The sequence below is a fragment of the Populus trichocarpa genome, chromosome 12, assembly GCF_000002775.5.
Source record: "Populus trichocarpa isolate Nisqually-1 chromosome 12, P.trichocarpa_v4.1, whole genome shotgun sequence".
NCBI lineage: Eukaryota > Viridiplantae > Streptophyta > Magnoliopsida > Malpighiales > Salicaceae > Populus > Populus trichocarpa.
Genome location: NC_037296.2, coordinates 9510300 through 9533536, shown reverse-complemented (window position 1 = coordinate 9533536; position 23237 = coordinate 9510300). Strand labels below are relative to the sequence as shown.

At 31.2% G+C, this 23237-nt stretch overlaps 1 protein-coding gene and 1 pseudogene across 1 annotated transcript; one reads left to right on the top strand and one right to left on the bottom strand.

Moving 5' to 3' along the window:
• Positions 1–6256: 6256 nt before the first annotated feature.
• On the top strand, positions 6257–11068 carry LOC7484759 (calcium-dependent protein kinase 10). Its single transcript, XM_002318580.4, has 7 exons — positions 6257–7095; positions 7444–7587; positions 7699–7851; positions 8877–8992; positions 9108–9275; positions 10093–10323; positions 10517–11068. Exons 1-7 carry the CDS (start codon positions 6414–6416, stop codon positions 10688–10690), a joined length of 1668 nt encoding a protein of 555 aa, XP_002318616.1. The 5' UTR covers positions 6257–6413; the 3' UTR covers positions 10691–11068.
• Positions 11069–15344: 4276 nt separating this feature from the next.
• LOC112323664 (uncharacterized) lies at positions 15345–17441 on the bottom strand (annotated as a pseudogene).
• Positions 17442–23237: the final 5796 nt, after the last annotated feature.

Here is a 23237-nt window from a genome sequence, read left to right as displayed (position 1 = left end):
TGCACTCTCACCTTTTTATGTATGTATATGTGTGTAAAACTTTATTATTTACTTTTTGAGTATCAGAGGACTCTTGCAAATTTGAGTCAAAGAAGACTCTCATGACTCTTTCTTTATTCTTAAGTCTTAGATGACTCTTGCAAGTTTTTTTTTATATCTTTTAGTTTTAGAGGACTCTTACAAATGTTTGTTTACTTTTGATTCTTAGAGGACTCTTTCAAATATTTTTGAGTCCTAGAGGACTCTCATAAATTTTTCTTTATTCTTGAGTTTTATAAGACTCTTGCAAACTTTCCTTTATTTTTTAGTCTCAAATGACTCCCATAAATGTTTATCTTTATTATTGAGTCTTAGAGGACTTTTGTAAGATTTTGTTTATTTTTTTTACTTCTTAATAATAATTTCCAAAATGAGACTTTCTTTGCACATCAAGAACAAGATAGATCAACAAAGAACTTATCTATATTATCAAGATACATTGACAAAAGATCTCAACTATCTCTAATTGACAAAGAATAAAACTTCTTTAATGAAAAACAAGCAATCACTCTTTTTTCTTTTTCTTCATAGTTTTAGATTATTTCGTTTAGATCTATATGATCACATGTCAGCTATTTGTTCTCCTCACTTGTCATGGTTTTTCTTATTTAAATAAAGGTTTAGAGTTTGTTTAAAGTTAGATAGAGGAGACTGATACTAATCCACGGTTTTGAAACTTTCATGACGAAGTTTGGTAGTGTAGCCTAATCCTCATTGTTTTAAAATGACTCAAACTCATCTATATGTGTGATCTCTTATATAGACAATCTAAATTTGAAGATTTAATGGAGCTTTTTCGTCACTGAAACCGTTAAAGGATTGGTAATTGCTAGAAAGACTATCTTACAATGTTAATATTATCAATTATCTTATTAAACAATAAATAATAATATTCTTGGTGTAGAATGAAAATAGTGGTTTGTTCATAATATAAATAAAATCACTATTTTCTATTGTTAAAAAAACCATAAATAGATCAACCATAAAAATCTAGTATATATGCATCAATACCACATTCTATTTTGACTAACTACCCAAAATAGTTATACCTTCACGTTAGATTTTGATTTGCTCTTTGTAAAAAAAAAACACAAATGATACAAATTGATAAACACAAATAAGATTTAGATTTAAATATTGATGCACTAAAAATAAAAATAAAAATAAAATGCAATAATTAAAGTAGAAAGAGAAGAACAGAGACAAGAGGATATAAAAGAGATAACCCTAGAACTCTACCTGCCTCCCCTCTCTAACCTAAATGTAATTAATAATATTGTCATTTTAAAGTCATAGTTGTGATACCTATACAGGGAAATAAGTAGCGGTGGCATACTTTACAAGTAACTAATATACTCGTAATATAATAAGTATTTTAGCTTGTCTACAAATCACAATAATCTCTACATGTGATGAATAGGTGTAGATAAGAAAGAAATTAAGGTTTTGTTTGGATAAGAGGTAAGACATAAAGGATTAGACAAAAAAGACAAGATAATGTGCGAATAGACAGAAGTTACTGGATATGGTTTTATTTGGTTCGAAATATAGGACTGGAGTTTTAGTTGCTATCTTTATTTAGTTATTGGAGACAAGACATGACAAAATGCTCTTGTAACATGTTGTAGGTGGTAGGAGAATATTTTTATTTAGCAAAGATTGTTTTTCAATGAGGAAAGCATAGGTGATGAGAATCAAAATTATTTTAGCAAGGGTTTACATGTTAGTAAATCGTGTTTCATTTTATTTTGTAAATTTTCTCATTAGTAAGGTTTCCTTACAATTCAAGGAAACTAGAGGCGGTTTTGGGTTATTTTTTCTAATATATAGTTTTACACTAACAAGCATAATTCTCAACCCAACCATTGGATCGAGCTAACATTTTACTAGAAGTTTTCAGAAGGCTTGTTTTATATTAGGTTAATATTTTAGGCTAATTGAAAACCAAGAAGGTCTTGCGATAAAGTTTAAAAGCTATTGTGCGAGAATTGTATTAGTTTCTTAGTTGATTTAAGACTTTTTTTTTCTATTTTATTTAGAATTGTTTTATTATTTTTCCAGAATTATTTAGGATGTTTTTTTACCTATTATAAATAGGGTTATTTAGCTTGTATTTAAGTTTTTTATTTATTTATTTTAGACCTTGGTTTCAAAATAATATTTATGTGAGTGAAGAAAATTCATATTTGTTGGTTCTTGAAAGAACTAAAATTGACTTATCAAAGAAAAATTATCTTTGTGGTATCTTCCTTATACTTTTCATTTGCGATTCGCTAATCATTGAGTAAGGGTTCAAATTCCAATAGTGTTGGTATCTTAGTTAAAAGTAATCATTATGTCACGCTTTATATCTCAAATTTTATTTTTAACTTTCCGGAATTTTGTTCAAACTTGCTTGTGAGTTTTTGGATTTTTATATCTACGGGGTTTGCATTGTTATCCAACAAATTTTACATAGTTTATTTTTCTAAAACTAAAAACAATTAACATGTAGACATTATTCAATAACTTTAACAATTACATTATATCATCATTTTTTTAAAACTCTCATACATGAAAGTAAATTTCTATATGATTAACCATACAAAGAAAAAACAATATAAAAAAAACAGACAATAAAATTTCACTCCAAATAGTTCACTTGAAAAAAAGCATTGCTATAAAGCATAGCATGAGCCCATAAAAAAAAGCTATACAAGGAAGGTTTTCATGTACAAGGGTGGTGGAGATTAAATTTTATGAAATAAAAAAGAAGAAGAAGAAATGGCTTTTATTTTTTCTTTTAGCCTTAATACTAGATAGGTGGCTCACGCTATGTCACAAGCCAACCTAAAATTTTTCTTAGCATAAAAAAAATGTTCAAGCGATGGTAGCATTTTCAAATAAGTAAGAAAAATTCAAGATACGAGTCATTGACTTGACTGAATTCAATAAGATCAGTTAATTTAATAATATGATTTAAAAAAGACATTGATGATAAATAGATTGAATAATTTTTTTTGACAATAATTAACTATAAAAAATAAACTGCAATATCATACTTAGGAGAAGAAGAAAAAAATCATGTTGGAGACTCATTGTTGCTTTGTCGTGGACACTACCCCAGCACTAGAAAGAGCTCACCAAAACGGTTCTAACACAGCCAAACGTTGCACGACGACACTGAAAGAGACTGTACACGCTATCAAAGCAACAATTCAAAAAACGAACCAAACAAAATATCATGACTTGAGCATCTCTTACTTATAATTAATTATTAATTCAAAAATAGAATTTCTTTTTTAAAAAATAAATTTAACACAAAAAACAAATAAAAAGACCCTAGAAAACTTGCGTCATTTTCAAAACTAGTAAAAAATCCTATAAAAAGAAAATAAAAAAATAATAGAGACCAATCTTTAATTAAATAAGTTCTGAAGAATGAAACCAAAGAACCATGAGCTTAAAAAAATTAAAAAAAAACCCAAGCAAACCCGGATATCTCCAAAACATAGGTTAATCTCCCAAAATCGTAACCCGTGAAATTCTAGGCCCGAGCTTAATAAAAAAGCTAAATTCTAAACCAATTTAATGTCGAAGGATGAAACCGAGAAAAAATATCAAATTAAATTTTTTTTTCCTAGCAAACCAGTGTGAATCTTCTAAACTTGGGTTAATCTTTTAAACTCGCAATCCGTGAAATTCTATGCCTGATCCAATCAAGAAGGTCAATTTACAACCAACTTAATGTTAAAGGATGAAATTCGAAAAAAAATATCAATTTAAAAAATTTGTTAAAGTAAAAAAAAAATAAAAATTAAAAAAATCAGGATCAAATCTGATAGGAAGAAAAATTAAAGAGGGATGAAATCTTAAAAAAAATTAATTTTAAAAAGTATCGCAAATAAAATAAATAACAATTAAAAGAAATGGATGAAATTTGAAAGATGAAAAAAATGGAGAATGAAATAAAAAAAATCTAATTTATAAATAATTTTAAATAAAACAAATAGTAATCAAATGAAAATGGACCAAATCTAAAGGAAAAACAAATTAAATGATTGTTTTAAAAATTTAGAGGGTCAGGTATGGAAACCAAGAAAGAGAGAGTAAAAAGGAAAGCAAATGCAGCAGGAGCAGCCGCGATGATTCGAATGCTGCCTTGAAAGCCATTGTTTGGCAGTTGCATGCCCCATCACATGCCGCTCGAAAGGCACAGGTGTGTCTTACATGCCGACTCATTTGTTTTTTAAATAATATTTATACTTATTTAATAACCAGATTGCCCCCTTGCCAACTCGATTATAACCAAAAAAATAAATATGAAAATACGGAAAAAGCCCTTGTATGCCGGTTAAAAAAATTGCTTTTAATAGTAATTGAATCATTTTACTATGCTTTAGAAAGCGAAAATATAAAAAAGCTCTTAAATGTCAATTTAGTTTTTTTGTTGTTTTCTAAATTAATTTAATTATTATACTATATTTAAAAAATATTAAGTAACCGATTTATCAATGGGTGATTAAAAAAAAAAAAAGACTATTATCACCAAGAACAAGTTTAATGATTTGTCTTTGAAATACAAAATAATTATCGTTGTTGTAATCCATAATTATCGTTGTCTTGGTACCGAGTGAAAATTTCCACCCTTTTATGTTTTAGAGGATTTGTTGGACTAATTATACAATAGTAGATTAACTGAATATTATATTTAATGTCTATACAAAGTCCACCAACCATCGACCTCCACGCTTAAATTTGGTAAGTAATAAATTGACTGAATATTATATTTAACCCAGGAGTTAATAAATAAATAAAAGTACACGCACTAGCAGAGCGTAGAAAACTCAAGATATCAACTGTAAAGAAGAATAGCTGAGAGATAATTATGGTTTGGTAATTCGAAGGGCAAATCTGATTTAATCATGATGCTCGTGGTTACTCAAATAATCTTGACTTGGAAGCCATTCAACAATAAGCCCAGTGAGGCATAGAGGAGGGAGAAGTGGGGCTCAGGGAAGAGAGACCACCTTGCTTGGACGATCATGACACTTGCTTTTGAGCGAAGAAGTCTCATCATTTCTGTTGACTTTGATCATAGAATCTTAAATATTTTCCATGTGAACAGGCGATGGTATTTGCTCTGATGGCCGCTTCAGGAAGACCTTGGACTTTCTGCTGTCTTGACTGGGTCTCTCTCTCTCTCTCTCTCTCTCTCTCTGCTACATCGTTTTCTCCTATTAATTATGGGTGCCCTCCATCTTCAATCTCATTCTTCATTGTTTCTATGGAATTATGAAGTCAGTTTACGAGTTTTTTCTAGTCTAAACCTGTTACTACGAGTTTCCGACTAATCCAGTCGAATGTCAAATAATCCACCAAAAATTAAAACTTTTTTAGTGATGATATGCTCAATTCAAAGACTCCAATTCAAGATACAAGCAAGTCAATTGAGGAGTTGTTAATAGAATACTTGCCACCATCGTAAGACTATTTTATTTTTAATTAAATTAATAATTACATAAGTTTCCAGTGACTTTAATCGAATTTGTAATTATTAAAAAACAAATTCAAAATCTAAGTAGATTGAGTAAGTTATTTTGTTGAAGGCTAGGTTACACTTGCAACTAACCCACCAAGAATCATAAGCTGTAAGGAGTTGCTATGAAGAAGAGAGAGACGAAGCGCGGAAGCGCAGGAGATGTTGAACGCTTGAGAACTTTCCCTCCCTCGCTGCAAAGGAAGGCCACAATGCAATCGCTCGTTAACCTGATGGATGCTCCAGAACTGGGAATTCAAATTGAAGATTCTTACGAAATTAAATTTTTGTAGGTCTTGGTCAACCAGTAGCCACCGTGTGTTCTAATCTGTTGACCTGCTCCAATACTATCACTACAACTAGGAGCAACATCAACGGCTGAGGCTTCCATTTTGTCCCCCCCGACATCAGCATCAACAGGGAATTAAATTCATGCGAGTGTTTGGTTTTTTACTATGATTATCTAAGAAAGAGAGAGGGACTCGCCAGTAAAAAGAAATTAAAATTTAAATGGAGAAAAGGGTTGGTAAGTCGTGGATGATTGCTTGATGAGGCGTGTATTCATGGCAGTAATTGATAATTTCCGCCGCAAAAAATAAAAAGTCATCTTTTTGGGAATAGATAAAAAAAATAAAATAAAAAAACCATCGATGAATAGTCACATACTTATAATATACTGGGGATATAATAAGTGTCATTAAATTAGATATTTCAAAAAACAAAAAAAAGAGACCACTTTTCTCCCCCTTCTTCCACTGGACAACCACCCTCCTCCTCCTCCAACACCACCAGAACAACACACCGTTTCTCTCTGTCTCTCCCTCTTTCTGTTAATTTCGAACGAGAAGAAAATAGCATGGGGAACTGTAACACCTGCGTAAGACCAGACACCTCACCAGAAGACACCGAAACACACCAAACCAAAACCAAGAAACCAAAAAAGTCAAATCCTTACTCAGAAGACTTCCCCCACCACCAAACCACCACCAACAACCGATCCTCACCTGCTCCGATCCGGGTTCTAAAAGACTCATCTGTCCCACTTAGCCACCGCCCACGAATCTCCGACAAGTACATACTCGGCCGTGAACTGGGCCGTGGAGAATTCGGCATCACATATCTGTGTACGGACAGAGAGAATAAAGAAGCATTAGCATGCAAGTCAATTTCGAAGAGGAAATTGAGGACCGCTGTGGACATAGAGGATGTCAGGAGAGAAGTGGCAATCATGTCTACTTTGCCTGAGCATCCAAATATTGTCAAATTGAAAGCTACTTATGAGGATTATGAAAATGTGCATTTGGTTATGGAGTTGTGTGAAGGAGGTGAGCTTTTTGATAGGATAGTGGCTAGAGGGCATTATAGTGAGAGAGCTGCGGCGCATGTTGCCAGAACCGTTGCTGAAGTTGTTAGGATGTGTCATGCTAACGGGGTTATGCATAGAGATTTGAAGCCTGAGAACTTTTTGTTTGCTAATAAGAAGGAGAATTCTGCTCTTAAGGCTATTGATTTTGGCTTGTCGGTGTTCTTTAAGCCAGGTATGCTGCGGATATATATATATATATTTTTAGGGGGTGTGGGGGAGGGGCGGGGTTAGATTTGGAGTCTTGATGGGGTTCTGGTTAGCTGGAAAATCTTGTTGTTTAATTTTGATTCCGAGATTTGGTGTCTCTGTGGGAGTTTTCGTTAACTGGAAAAATTTGTTCTTGGACGTGGAAATTTTGTGTGTTCTCTAGAGCAATATTGCTTTTAGATCATTGTTTAAGTTTTATTTTTTGTTTTCGTTAACAGTTTTGATTTGCTAGTGAGTTTTTGTTCTTTTTGGATGATTATTTATTTACTTGTTCCTGAGAGTTAAATTTGAACTTTTCATTTTTTTGTGACAGAGGAGAGGTTTTCAGAGATAGTGGGGAGTCCATATTATATGGCACCAGAAGTGTTGAAGAGGAATTATGGACCGGAGGTTGATGTGTGGAGTGCCGGAGTTATTCTTTATATTTTGTTATGTGGGGTTCCTCCATTTTGGGCAGGTACGTCTGTCACTTGACCTAGTTATTGTTGATGAGCATGGTGATAAGAATGTTTTGGGATTGGATGGCATCAGATTTTGATTTCTTTTTTCTTTTGATTTCTTGTGGCAGAGACCGAGCAGGGTGTTGCTCTTGCGATTTTGAGAGGGGTGATTGATTTTAAGAGGGAACCTTGGCCCCAAATTTCTGAGAGTGCTAAAAGTCTAGTTCGGCAGATGTTGGAGCCAGATCCGAGAAAGCGCTTAAATGCTCAACAGGTTCTTGGTATGTCCTTTTACAGCTTGTTAAATTGGGATTTCCTGTTTTCTTTCTGGTGGCATCATGTTAGGGAAGTGATGGTTCCAGAAGCCTTAAACAGTGGAAATTGCTGGGGGCATTGTGGGATTAGTTGTATCTGAGAGATGATATAGGTTTCTCATCTTCACTTTCTAAATTATATTATTTTATTCAGAGGATAACAGAACGTTTGTTATATTGCTGTCAGTGGTTTCAGATAGTTCTAGACATTTAACAAACAAGGATATAGTACCATTTCAATCTTGTTCTGACCACAAATACTAGGTCTTCCGTCCTTTCATTTTTTTTAGATGAATGGAGGTTTGGGATCTAGTTTTGGACAACTCAATGGCCAAAATGCAGTATTTCTATGCTACCAAACTTCCTGTCCAACACTGAAATGCTGACAAGTTTACCGAAGCTTGAAAAGATTTTAGAATTTTGTCATCTGAATTGGTGAGGAAAATGTTCACTTTGTACATTGAAGTTCTGTGTTTCGAGGGGATTAAGGATTGGTGATGTGGCTTCAAGGAAGTTTGTTTGATAAAAAAAATTAAGCAAGGCACTAGCAGAGAATATGACCATTGTTTGTTCTTGTTGTGAGGATATGTCCACAGATAGCGAGAATTTTAAGCTATTTCTGACCAATTTAGCGGAGGATTATTTTGCTTCCATTTCAATTTTTGTTCAATGCTGATTCTAGAATTAAAACTAGTTCAAGGAGAATATGTAGCACGGTGGAAAAACTGTGAAATATCTACTTGATGGGATATTCTTAGGTTTCTCTGTTACTTGTATCTTTCGAATGGTTGAAAAACTAACATGGTATGATAAATTATTTGTTAGTGGGTGATATCTTTTAAAATCCTATATTTCCATAAGCTATTAGATGTTTATATTATTCCTTGTAATACAGCTGTATTCTTTGGAGACTTAATCTATCCTGCTCCTTGGCTTGTTTTTGTGAAAGATCTGGACCAGCCAACATTTTCTTTCTTTTCATTTGCTGACAGAACATCCCTGGTTACAAAATGCAAAGAAAGCCCCAAATGTCCCATTAGGAGATATTGTGAGGTCAAGGCTCAAGCAGTTCTCTGTGATGAATAGATTTAAGAAGAAAGCATTGCGGGTAAGCATCTCTAGTTCCTTTGTGTGTAATTATCAGCTCAAATTCTGATCATTAATGTAGTTTAGGATAAAATTAATCAATTGAGAGCAACACACTTTGTCCAATTATGCTGTAGGTAATTGCGGAGCACTTAACTGTTGAAGAGGTTGAAGTAATCAGAGATATGTTTGCATTGATGGATACTGACAATGATGGTAAAGTAACATATGAGGAACTGAGAACTGGTCTTCGGAAGGTTGGTTCACAGTTGGCTGAACCAGAGATAAAGATGCTGATGGAAGTGGTAAATCCTTGTGTCTATCATTTTCAGTGTTCAAATCTATTTATGCTCCCATTTTGATTTGGTGTTATGTATGAAATATCATGTCCCGACACCACTTATGCTGCTTTTGGATTGGATGGTGCATGCTTCCATTGGATCCCACTGCACTCTGAAAATCTGGTTTAATCAATACTTGATATTTTATGGCTATGCTAAATTGTCTGGAAAATATATTTATAAGAAATTTTAAGAATTATCTTCTTCTTATTGCTTTGTCATTGTGTACAATACCTAGGTTTATATATAACAAAGCTTATTTTCATAAGCAATGCTTGTTAGTACTGTTTACTTAATCCTTTATGACGCTGTATATGGTTATAGAAAATTTACAGTGAGATTTGTCAATTTTCATAGTCAAAATTGAAATGACAACAGTACTCTTTTCTGCTCCAAAGTCATGGTTGAAGTGCTCACAACTCCGTTCATTTTGATAAATGCCCCTTTAGCTCTTCTTCACTGCTCTGGAATGATTGGAATGCTTCATGCTACTTAGGGTGAGTTAGGTGTTGCGGTTAATCCACCAAAATACTGAACACCCACCTACTAGTAGTTGCATGCATAGTTTGGTTTGGTTGTCCAGTGGTTACCACCTTCTGATGAATTGAGTATCACAGTTTTCTTGCTGCCTTCCACCGTTGATTTTCTTACAGTATTTTACCTTTAACATCCTAGCATTCAAAGAATTAATGGCTACTTTATTTTTAGGTTTTTCTGAATAATTTTGAGGTTGAATCTTAAGCCTTATTTGTAGAACGTGACAATGTTCTTTTTTCTGCAGGCGGATGTTGATGGGAATGGAGTATTGGACTATGGAGAGTTTGTGGCAGTCACAATTCACTTGCAGAAGATGGAAAATGATGAGCATTTTCGCAGGGCATTCATGTTTTTTGATACAGATGGTAGTGGATATATTGAATTAGATGAGTTACGAGGGGCATTAGCAGATGAATATGGGGAAACTGATAATGATGTGCTGAATGACATCATGCGTGAAGTCGACACTGACAAGGTATGACTTAATCTCATTATCTTTCTGAAGATCCAATTTTTCAGAAACATCACTGTCAAATGGTGCAGTTTAGAAATATCCAATTAATGCTAAAGCAAATTGGGGAAGCTTGAAACAGTGCAAGAAGTTTGAAAGTTGTCGCTTTTAAATCTCTCTCTGACTGTCTCGTATTATTTCACATTTTTATTTTCAGGATGGTTGTATCAGTTATGAGGAGTTTGTTGCAATGATGAAAGCTGGAACTGATTGGAGAAAGGCATCTCGACAGTATTCAAGGGAGAGGTTCAAGAGTTTGAGCCTTAACCTGATGAAGGATGGTTCATTGCATCTCCACGATGCGTTTACCGGTCAATCTGTTGCTGTCTAAATTATAGAGTTCGTCATATGTTTTGCTTGTGCTCACTAATGTTTCTGTCCTACCATTGATATATTCAATATTTGAAGAGTCCGGATTTTGTGTCACAAAATGCAAGTAATACATTCCACATTCAAGAGACATAAATGGATATTGCTGGGATCAGGATTACAGATTGAGTCGGCATTAGGCTGCAAGAAGCATGCATCGGAGGTACTGTTCGTTGGCTTACAGTTGTCGGATTATAGTGGCAAGGCAATCTCGGTTTCCAAATTAATTTCATATTTTTTCTTGTACATCTTCTGGGTTCTTGGTGTTAAATATTTTCTTTTTTTTCTTCCTGTGCTTTCCTGACTCTATGCAGATATCCATTCGAGTTTGTATTTGCAATGTCGCCAACTCTGAGTTATTGAGTTTTTTTTTTTTTTTTTTGAGTTCTGAATGGTGGATATTCTTGCCAAGATCAGTTCCAATTTGTATATACTGCCGTGAAAGTTACCATCTGAAGCTAGACTTTTTTATCAGCAACAACGCAGCTATGCCTATCACACCATTTTGACAAGGAACGCGAAGATAACTTGTTGCGTTCTTGCGTGTTTGGTATTGTGGTAGCTGTTGTGGTTATAGTTTGAAAAAAATTATTTTATAAAAAGTACTTTTAGTTGAGGTTGGTTTGAAAAAATAGGTGTTTGGTTAAAACTGTGGTTGAAATTGAGGTTGAAGAAAAAACAGTTTAATGTGTTTGGTTATGAATGCTTTTTAAATTGAGGTTATAAAATAATTTTAAAAAATATATATTGATAATGATGGTTTTAAATTTAAATATTGTAGAATTAACTACTCATATTATATCATGAAATAAATAATATTTGATATAAAATATTTTTTATTATTCTATTAAACTATTTATAATTCCATTACGTACAAAATTTAGCTGATAAGAACTACAGTTTTTATAATTTTGTGAGCGTATTATAAAATTAGATAAAATATTATTAGATATAAAATTGATATTACAGTGCGAGTGAATTTAATTCATTTTATACTAGTTTTTCGAGAGAGAAAAAATATTATTCACATCATAATATGAGTGAATTTAATTCACTCTAAACTAGTTTTTTTTAAAAAAAAATATTAAAAAAATTAATATACTGAAAAAAAAAAAAAAACTGTTCACGTGAACAGTGTATTCATTCATGAACAGTGTGTGATTCACAGGTAGAAACTTGAAGAAAAAGCAGTATTTTACTGCTTCCAACAAATCATGGTCCTGCCGCATATAAATGGTGGGATCCATATGTTTTGCTTGTTTAGTAATTTGTAACCAAACGGTCATTTTATACGTTTTTAAAGAAATGCAAACGCTAACGCGTTGTTCTTAATAGTGGAAAAACCCTCCTTTTCCTATTATCAATCGTCAGTATAAACAAAAGGTCTAACCGACAGGCACAAACTGTGGTCTAGGGACTCAGATTGTCCACAAGTTGACGCAACCCGTGTTGAAGAAATCAACGATTCTATAAATGGAAATGCCAGTTTCTATATGCTTTTGTGATCCAGTCCAAGGATGTCCATCTCATCTCAAAAGTTTCTTGCAGCTTTGCTAGGTCTTATCTTTTCGAGTCGTGACGTGTGTTCCAAGCTATTGTTTCTTGCTCTAGCTGTAGGCGAATCTTCCTTCGAATCTCCTTGTGAAGACTTGTACTGCTTGGTTAGAGAAAATATTGCACCCTAGTTTGGTTTGAAATCTCCCAAATTAGGGCAAGCGTCGAGCACGCCACAGAAAGGAGTGAAAATATTGTAGATTAGGGTTTTATGTTTTTTTTTTAAAATAAAGCTCAAAACTAATTTATGAATTAAAAAAAAAAAACAATCAAGCATCAAATCTTTGGATTAGACCACCCTTCAAATCAGATCTTATAATTATAGGCCTAACATCATCTTGCACGTGGACCCTTAGGAGATGAGCCAACCCGTCATGATGTTCGCCAAATATTTTTTGGTCTTTCATTCTCATCCTCTCATGAACGGCCTTCAGCTTCCTGCCATTATTAATCTTTTCGAGTATAGTGTTGAAGGCAATGTTTTTTTTTTTCAAGTTTAGGCAATTCCCTTCACAACACTGCAGTGTCTTAGATTCAACTAGAAAATCCACAAAATGACATTAAGACAATGGTAGTCTTAGATGGTGTTCGGATGTGTGGTAACAATTATTTTTTAAAGTATTTTTTTGCTCGGAAAAACATTAAAATTTATATTTTTTTATTTTTTAAAATTTATTTTTAATATCAACATATCAAAACGATCTAAAAATATTAAAAATATTAATTTGAAGCAAATAAAAAATTTTAATTTTAACCAAAAAACAAATTAAAACTAACTCTCAAACACATTCTTAGTGATTATTGACACACTATCCTATTTGTAAATATTAAGAATAGCTCACGTTAGTGTGTGTGTAAAAGGGTTAACATGTTTTCCTTTGTAGTTCCATAAATGAGAGAAAAATTCTTCATATGAGTCGAGGCCTCAAACGTCACCTCCCCCTTTCTAATCTTAGGATAAGAATCCAAAGCGTAAGAGCATCTTTAACGAGAGAGTTAAATGAAAAGCAGGCAAACATATAGCTATTTTAGTTATTTGTTATGTGAAGAGCCATTTCTATATTTTATTGTAGAAATGGCAAAAACAAATAACTGTTGGCCAACGGTTATTTTATAGCCGTTGGCCAACAGTTTTTTTTTTCTTTAAATGCAGGAGGAAAGAACTTGTATATTTTAAAATTTTATATTGTACCTCACCCTTCTCTCAAATTTAGAAAAACAAGAATTAATTATTCTCCGGTTAATTAATAACATCGGTTGTGTTAATTAGTTGAAATTAAAAGGTATGCTTGTTTAAAAGCTTTTTCTATTTTCTCCTTTATATCTCTTGATTTTTTAGACCTTTTATTGTTAATTTAATATTTGTGATGATTTTTATTTCTTTGTTAATTTATGTTTTTAATATGGGTTAAGGAAGATAATTTTTATTTATGTTATTATCTTTGATAAAATTGAGAGGAATTAATAATGGTAGTTGATATTGATAAAAATATAGAGTGACATATTTAAAATTTATTTTTGATTGTCTGTTTTAATTTGAGGTCAATTATATTTTGTCTTGTTGAAAATGCAATTAAACCAGTATATCAATTCTCTTTTAGTTCCAAAAATGGTCAAATTGTTATGTTAGAACAAGTAGGAGGCAGTGCTTATTATTAATTCACATGTATGGAAACTACAAAATTGCTAGACATTGAATGTGAGATTCTTTTACACTCTCTTATAAGGTTTTAACTTGAGTTTTTTTTTTTTAATGTAGATGGATTCAAATTTTCCAAGCTCTTTTGCCAACTTTCTTATGAGTGAGTCAGAAGATATTCTCTTTCAATCAAGTGATTCTAATCAATTAATTGATGACTTAACATACTTGAATTTAAATGTCCATTCGGCAAAAAAATCACAAAGAAGTAAAAATTTCTCACCAGAGGAAGATTGTTTACTTGTCTCTGCATGTCTAAATACAAGCAAGGATCCAATTACAGGAGTTGAACAACAAACAAAACAGTTCTGGGCTCGCGTACATGCTTACTTTGTAGAGAATGGAGGAAACTTGAATAATCGTTCCCAAATAAGCATCTCAAGTAGATGGCAAGAAATAAATAGAGAAGTCGGTAAATTTGTTGGATTTGTTACTCAAATTGAAAATCGTCAGCAAAGTGGAATGATCGAAGAATCAAGGGTAATTTTAATATTCATTTCCATGTTAAATTATTTAACACATATTTTAACATTATTTAATTTATTTATTTTTTTACCAGATTAATGATGCTCGGCAAATGTATGCTTCTTGCGTTGGCAAACGATTTCAACTAGAACATTATTGGGTTATCTTAAGAAAAGAACCCAAATGGCAATTTGAGCGTGCAAGTCAACATCAAAGGTTAAACAAGAAACAAAAAAGTCATGTCAACGCAAGTCCGGCTTCATCAACTCCATCTACCCCTGATTCTGTTAGTTTAGGAGAAGATAGTGAACCATTGATTTATCAAGATAGACCAATCGGTCAGAAGGCTGCAAAGGAACGACTTAAACGTAGACAAGGAAAAGATAAAGTTGGGGAGGTAACTGTAACAAATCTCTTACAACAATTCAGGGATACTCTAGCTGAAATTGAGGATCAGAAGAAACAAGACAGGAAAATTATGTTAGAGCAACAAGCCATGATGATTCAACAAAGTCAAGAGAAACAAGAATTGGACAGGATTAAGAAAGAAGAACAAATTATGAAAATGGATATTTCTAATTATGATCCAATTTCTGCAGCGTATTTTCAAAATAGAAAGTTAGAAATTATGCAAAAGAGGGGTTTTAATTTTTAATTAACTTTGATTGATTTATTGTAATGTAATGTATTTTTAATTAAATATGTAGAAAATTCTTGGTTATTTTAAATATATTGTTATGAAATTGATATCAATTCATAATACTTTTTTGAAGTTCCTCTAATACTTAACAATAATAAGTACGATTAATTAACTTAAAAGATAACAACCATAATGAAAAAAAAAAAACATAAAAAACTTGAAAATTATGATAACATAAGAAGTTCAAATCTAAATATTCTACTCGTTGTCATATTGTTCCCACAAATGCTCAATCAAATCTTCTTGTAGTTGAGAGCTAGTTGTTCTATCCCTAATTCGATTATGAGTTTGAAGAAAATCATGTAGTTCTGGTATTTCACCATGTGACACTGATATAAAGGAATTGACTTCATACTCATGGTCAAATCCAAGGTTCATTGCTCCTTCATCCTCAATAATCATATTATGCATTATTATGCAAGCTTTCATAATATATGCAAGCGTTTCTTCATCCCAGTATCGAACAAGTCCACATACAATTGCAAAACGAGATTGGAGCACCCAAAATACTCGCTCCACATCCTTCCTTGCAGACTCTTGCTTGCTTGCAAAATATTTTCTCTTTGCTCCTCATGGTCTTGGGATTGTCTTAACAAAGGTTGATCAATTAGGATAAATCTCATCTGCTAAATAGTATCCCATTGTATATTCATACCCATTAATTGTATAATTGACAGGAGCAATACGACCTTCAGCAAGTGCAGCAAAGATAGGTAACCGATCAAGAACATTAATATCATTTAATGATCCAGACATTCCAAAAAAGGCATGTCATATCCAAAGATCTTGTGAAGCCACCGCCTCTAGAATTATAGTTGGTTCACGACAATGACCAGTATACATCTCATGTTATGCAATTGGGCATTTCTCTCATTTCCAATGCATACAGTTAATGCTCCCTAACATCCCTGGAAATCCACGCTGCTCTCCAATTGATAATAATCGACAAATATCGGCCTCGTTTGGTGCCCTTAGATACCAATCACCAAAAACTTCTACGATTGCTTTGACGAAAGCTCTAAGACTTTCTATCGCAGTGGTTTCTCCAATTCGAAGATATTCATCAGTAAGATCTGCAGGAATACCATATGCAAGTATTCTGTGAGCTGCAGTTATCTTTTGAAGGCAAAATAAACCAAGAACACCAAGAGCATCTGTCCTTTGTTTGAAATATGGATTATGAGTTTCCACTGCATTTGCGATCCGAAGAAAAAGACGATGACTCATCCTAAATCTTCTTCGAAATTGACTTTCAGTGAATTTAGGATTTTCAGCAAAATAATCATTATATAACCTTAACTCACCTGCCTTTCTATTACGATTGACAATATTGTGACCAAAAATAGAGTCACGATACCCTGTTCTCCGCCCTTAATTATTCGATTCTTCTTCAGCAACCACAGCGGTAGCAACTTGAAAAGCGAATACAGGAGTGTCATCATCAAAATCAAAAGCATCATAAAAATTAAAATTAAAATGATTCGTAATGAATTTTAATGAAATATAACAAAGATTAGAGAGAAGAAAATGACGAGAAAAAATGTTAAGGTATATGAGAATATTTATAGATGAATTATTTTTTCAAATTGTAAAATCTTAGAATGTTTGCGGTAATTTTTTCAAAATTTGAAAATTTAAAATTTAAAATGTTGGCGGTCATTTTTTCAAAGCTTGAATTTTTTTAAAAAAAAATTGAAAATCAAAATTTAAAATGTTGGCGGTTTTTTTCAAAGTTTGAATTTGAATTTACTATTAAAAAATTAAAATTTTAACAACAACATATAAAACTTGTGGAATGTTGGCTCTTTAATATAGCATTTTCCATTGGAGATGCTCTAAGTAGCTCAAAAATTCTTTCGTGTGGAATATTGTTGTGTGCGAGAGGGCCACACTTCATATACAAGCAAAAAAATCAAGAAAACATAAAAATATCATAGTAAAAGAATCAAGAAAAGGTAAAATTAAGAAAAGTTTTTTTTATTTAAAAAAAAAAAAAGAATTGACCTGGACGATCCGGAACTTGGGTCTTGGACCGGGCCGGCCACTAGGCCGGGTTTAAAAACTATACTCTCACTTGTCCATAAGGTTAACTGACCATTAGAGCTTAATTTAAAACATGTAGAATTTGGGCTTTAAGCCCAAATATATAGCAAAAGTTCATATTTAAAATTAAGAGAATAAAAAAACTATCTTGGATTCTAAACCCAAATTCACCTACCAATCCATACCCTAAAGTTACAAAAAGTGCAAAAAAAATAAAATTCTAAAAAATATAGGTGCCAAACCCTCAGCCATACTTGTCTATAAAAAATTAGAACCCTATGGTCTAAATTTGTCTATGCTAAAATGTAGGATTGTATCAAAAACTTATTAGAGCACAAAAGATAAAGAATAAAATAGAATAAATACTCATAAGGTTATAAATACTAAAAATAAAAGATAAAACTAGGAGAAAAATAAAAAAAAAAAAAAGGAAAAAAGAATCATCATTGAAGCATATTTAGGATCAAATCCTAGATCTAAAATACATAACACAACATCAAATATAAATTAAGGACATATAGCATAGCATGGGAAAACAAACACGACACCTAAAAACCAAACCTAACCTTTATTCAATTATATTTTAGTTTATTTCATACAAATTGGCCCTTAATTGTTTACTTTTTTAATCCAATAAAATTGAGGAACAAAAAAAGACAAGCAAGCAAGCAAATGAAAAATCATACATTCATTATACAAAGAAATCTAGGAATGCCACTAAACTTAATTGAAGTTTAGTTACCTAAATTAAACTTATAAAAACTAAATTGTTAGAAAGAAAGGAAGGGTGTAAAGGTCAAATTAAATCAAATCAAACATGGAAGATGAGAGTCGCATCCAACCTTGGATGGTTGCTGCTTTGACAACGTTGAGATTGTCTAACGTAGATAATCGAGACAGTACGATGCATGCCATATGAAAGTAGCCATATAGCCATCAAGCTTTGATAGTCATACTCCTGTGTGCTAAGGTTTTTGTGTGTGTGCTATTTGGAGTGGGAAATGGTGGTATTTATAAAGATGTACCCTAAGTTAGTTTAAGATTTTTTCTTTTTAGGCTGTGTTTGTTTTTCGGAAAATGGTTTCCGGGAAATCACTTTTCGAACTTTCATATGTTTATTTGTCATTAGAAAAGTTGGTCAACAGAAAACATTTTCCGGTCAACGGAAAACACTTTCCAGTCAAAGAAAAAATTGACTTGGTTTCCAGGAAAGTGTTTTCCTTTTATTTTGGGCGGAAAACACTTTCTGGAAGTTGTGAAAAATTTAGAAATGTCATATTATTTGCTGATTATATCAAATTTGACCCTCAAACTTTTGATTGCTATATATATTTTGTTTTGAATATTTGTTTTTCAATTTCATCCCTTAGAATTTAATTTTTATATTAATTTTGGTCCTTATTTTTATAATTTTTATTTGATTTTCCCTTATCATTTTTTAATTGAAATTTTTTATCTATCAAATTTGGTTCTCATTATTTTGATTGTTACTTATTATATTTGAAATAATTTATGATATGTTAATTATTATTATTTTAATTTCTTCATCTTTCAATTTTTTTTATTTTTTAGATTTGATCTCTATTATTTTGATTATTATTTATTTTATTTGAGATAATTTATGAAATTATATTTTTTCTCAATTTCATTCTCATTCAACTTTTTAATTTGTAAGATTTGTTCCTCATTTTTTTAAATAAACTTGAAAAAAAATAAAATATTAATAAGTTATTTTCCAACTCATTTTCCATCACATAACCAAACACTGAAAAGTGTTTTCCAACTTATTTTTCATTACACTACCAAACATTAGAAAATAATTCATTTTCACGGAATTCATTTTCTCGGAATTCACTTTTAAAAAAAAACTACTTTCCAGCAAACAAATAGGGTATACTATTTTATTTTAATATTTGGGTTGGATTGGCCAACCCGATGTGGTAATTTTTAACGCACGGTCTGCCTTGTGCCGGCCAAGGCTATCTAGTCCAGTTTATATTATTCTCTCATAATAAAGGATGTTTTTTTAAAATAATATCTCAAAAATATTTTTAAAAAACTAGCATAACCCTAAAATGTTATAGGAAAATAACACAGAGCAATGGGTTGTGAGCAACACAACCTAGTAGATTGTGGTGTTGGGTACAACACAATCTTTAGGTTTTGATGTTCTTAATAGTTCAACTGAGAAAAAATAATATATAGGTTGTGGTGTTGGGAATAGCGCAACCTGTTTAAATTTTTTTTAGAAAAAAAGAAAACTTCACATGATAAAATATCCAAATTTATTTCAAAACAAAGAAGAGATTGCAAACAGCATGATTCATAGAGTCTCTCTCTCACTGATAAGATGTAAAAATATAAACAAGTGACTTGGAATGTGTGGCTAGGGGTGAGCAAAAAAATAGAGAAAACTGAAAAAACCGAAAAAAATAATCGAAAAAACCGAACCGTGAAAAAAACTGATTAAATCGATTAAAATTTTGAAAAAACCAGCCGGTTTGGTTCGGTTTCGGTTTTATAAGTCTAAAACCGAACCGAACCGGAAAAAAACCGAGCCAAAACCAAGCCAAACCGAAAAAACCGAGCAAAACCGATTTGAACCGGTTTTGGCCTTAAAAAAACTGAACCGAATCGAAAATGATCACCTCTATGTGTTGCGACTTAAAATTTTTTAGATGATTTTACAAGTCGAATTTTATAGAAAACCACTCAATTAGTGAAGGCCTGAAGGGAACTTCAAATTAGGCCCAAAAAAAAAATTTTACTATTTGAATTATTTTTATAGTTAATTTTATAGTTTAGTTGTATTTCTCAATTAGCTTTAAATAAAAAATGCATAACCTTGCCTCTTCTTCCATGAAGTCTCATTACAATGGCTTTTTCCTCGTCAATGACTATATTGGCTTTCTTTATCACTGTTATTTCAATAAAACTTTCCTTCTGACATCCTTTATTCCACCTTCTTTCCTTTCTTTGTCAGAACTATTCTTTATAAATGTGTTTGGTATATTGATAACTTTTGTGTTTGTAATTTGAAAAAAATTATTTTATAAAAATTATTTTTAATTGAGGTTGATTTAATATTTATATATATTTGGTTAAAACTGTGGTTGAAATTGAGGTTGAAGAAAAATTAGTTTAATGTATTTGGTTAATAATACTTTTCAAATTAAAGTTATAAAATCATTTTAAAAAATATATATTAATATTAATGGTTTTTAATTTAAATATTGTAGATTTAACTACTGCTATTATATCATGAAATAAATAATAATTTATATAAAATATTTTTTATTATTTCATTAAACTATCTACAATTCCATCATGTATGAAATACATCCGACAAGGACTACTGTTTTCTTGGTTTCTTAAGCGCGCAATAACGTCAGGTAAAATATCATCAGGAATAAAATTTGAATTGCGATCAAATTCTGCAAATGTTACATCATCAAATGATCTCCGTGTAATTTATGTAGTGTCATTGAATAATGTTAAACACTAGTTTTTCAAATAAAACACAATTAAAAATAAAAAATTTAATTTAATTTTTTTTATTTTACTGGGTCTAACCCGATTCAATGCATTTAGTTTTGGACCGGACTCGATCCAACTGAAATAGTAGAGACATTCTTCACTATTCACGTGAATAATAGAGTCATTCTTTACACAAAAAAGAAAGATAAACATATAAAAATTGTTTTTCTTAAACTGAGATTTGACCTTAATTTTTAAATGAGATACATATAAAAATAAAAATGATTAATATTAACCAATTACTTTAATTCAGTGTTTGTTTACTGCCGCTGCTGCAGTGGTATACAGTCACTATATATATATATATATATATATATATATATATATATATATATATATATATATAATCATCATAATCATCATTTTTCACTGGTGTGTGGACCCAACTTGTCATCCTTGTCGTTCTCCTTCCCTGTCAAAATCTCCAAGTGAACTCCTATATCAAATCAGCATAAACAAAAAATATTTTTCCAAACAAATTATTTTATATTTTTATTTTAAAAAAATTAATTTTTTATATCTTAATTAAAGAATTTCTATTAAAAAACTATTTTAAGGGAAAACGTTAAAATTCCTATAAAATGATGTTTTTTATAATTAAAAAAAAGTATAATTTGAATATTGAAAATATGGATGAAAAGAGTTTAAAAAAACTGGATGAAAATTATTAATTGAGAAATTCTAAAAGTTTGAGGGTAAAGTTGATGTAAAAAATTGTTTGAGGGCAAGTTAATATTGAGAGGTATATTTTTAGTGTGCACTTTTATCTTCAAGATCATGCATAATGCCAATGCAAGTTTCTTATGCTTATTCCTTTGCTTTTATAATTAAAAAAATAATAATTTCTTTCTTCATTGATATATTCCTTTATCGGATGGGAACTTTAATACCAAATTTTCAGCATATACAGAATTTTTGGAATCGAATTACTTGTTGAATTAAATTCAATTCATAAATAGATTTGAATTCTTATGTTTGGAATAAAAGATTAAACTAAAAAATTGAATTCAATCATACTATTTGAAATACCTATCTAAATGGATTGAATTAACAATTTTGATCATTTTATTTTTAATTTAGAAGTTATTTTGTTATACAAATCATTTTTTACAAAAACCCTTATATTTATTTAAAATGACATAAAATATAGATATTTTAAAGAAGTTATACATAGACTTTCTCATGTTAATTGTTTATTAAATATTTATTAAAAAATTCTAAAGTAAAATGGGAGAAATTTGAAGTTTAATTTCTAGCAAATAAAATATTACAAGAATAAATTAAAGAAAATAATATAATACAAAAAGGTCTAAAAACCAGCCCTAAATCCACTTGGGTTAGCATGTGAGATATGTGACCTACTTGTAATACCACGTTAATCCAGTCAAAAAACAATTAAGTACACTATAAAGATTAATCATCAAATAACTCAATATATATTAAAAGGTTATATAACCAAATCATTTTAAGAATTAATGAAGAATTCAATAGAAAACAAATAAAAAATATAATGGAGTCCAATCTCTAATTAAATAAATTTTAAAGATGAAACAAAAAAAAAATCAAATTAAACTATAGGATATAAAATGTGATTTTCTAAGCTATGAAGACAGTGTGATTCACATCAAATGTAATTTTAAAAAAAATTCAATCAAAAGTTTGGTACAAATTGAGTCAAAATTTTAATTTAATTGAAAGTTAAAAATTTTTAACTTGTGGATTCAAATTTATACATCTCATTTTCGAAAAAACTGGTTCATATATATCAATTTCACCGAACATAATTTTAAAATCTCTTTGAGAAGGAGTTATTATTCAATTTAAAGCTAATTATTTCAGTTGATTGATCTCACCCACAGCTGGAGTTGATGCTCATCCGCAGCCAACACTCCTTCCAGCAAACATTACTCCGTTCTTTCTGGGGTCCCTACTTTTAGCTTCTCTTTCTCTGTTCGTCTTGGAACTCCCAAGTGTTAGAAAAGAAGGGCAAATTCCGGCGTAGCAAAGTTCATCACATAAGCTGTACCACCACAACATACATGTGGCATGAGGCACGGAGCATAAATTAGTGAGAAGACAGAGATGTAGCTGAAGATTATTCTCCACCAAATTCACCGACTCTTATTTTCGATTCGGTTGGGTTTTTATAAAAAACAAATAATCTAATTAAATTTTTTTTTTTATAAGTTTAAAGTTTATCAGTTCGGTTTTTTTAGGACCAAAACCGGTTTGGCTCGGTTTTGCTCGGTTTTGGTTCGGTTTTTTCTGGTTTGGCTCGGTTTTTTCGGTTTGGATTCGGTTCGGTTCTTTTTTTTTGTTTTAGACTTATAAAACCGAACCGGCCGGTTTTCTCAAAATTTTAATCGGTTTGATCAGATTTTTTTCACGGTTCGGTTTTTTCAATTATTTGTTTTCCAATTTTCTTAGTTTTTTAGTTTTTTTACTCACCCTTACTAAGCTAGATACGTTGCTGCTGCTAATTCCATGCGCTTTCTAAAGGGGTTCAAAGAT

Excerpts from the sequence above, each read along its gene's own strand:
- LOC7484759 (XM_002318580.4), top strand. The coding sequence starts at position 6,414 with ATGGGGAACTGTAACACCTGCGTAAGACCAGACACCTCACCAGAAGAC. Across the intron at positions 9,276-10,092 it reads TAAAGATGCTGATGGAAGTG|GCGGATGTTGATGGGAATGG; the intron begins GTAAATCCTTGT and ends TTTTTTCTGCAG. Across the intron at positions 10,324-10,516 it reads GTGAAGTCGACACTGACAAG|GATGGTTGTATCAGTTATGA; the intron begins GTATGACTTAAT and ends TTTTATTTTCAG.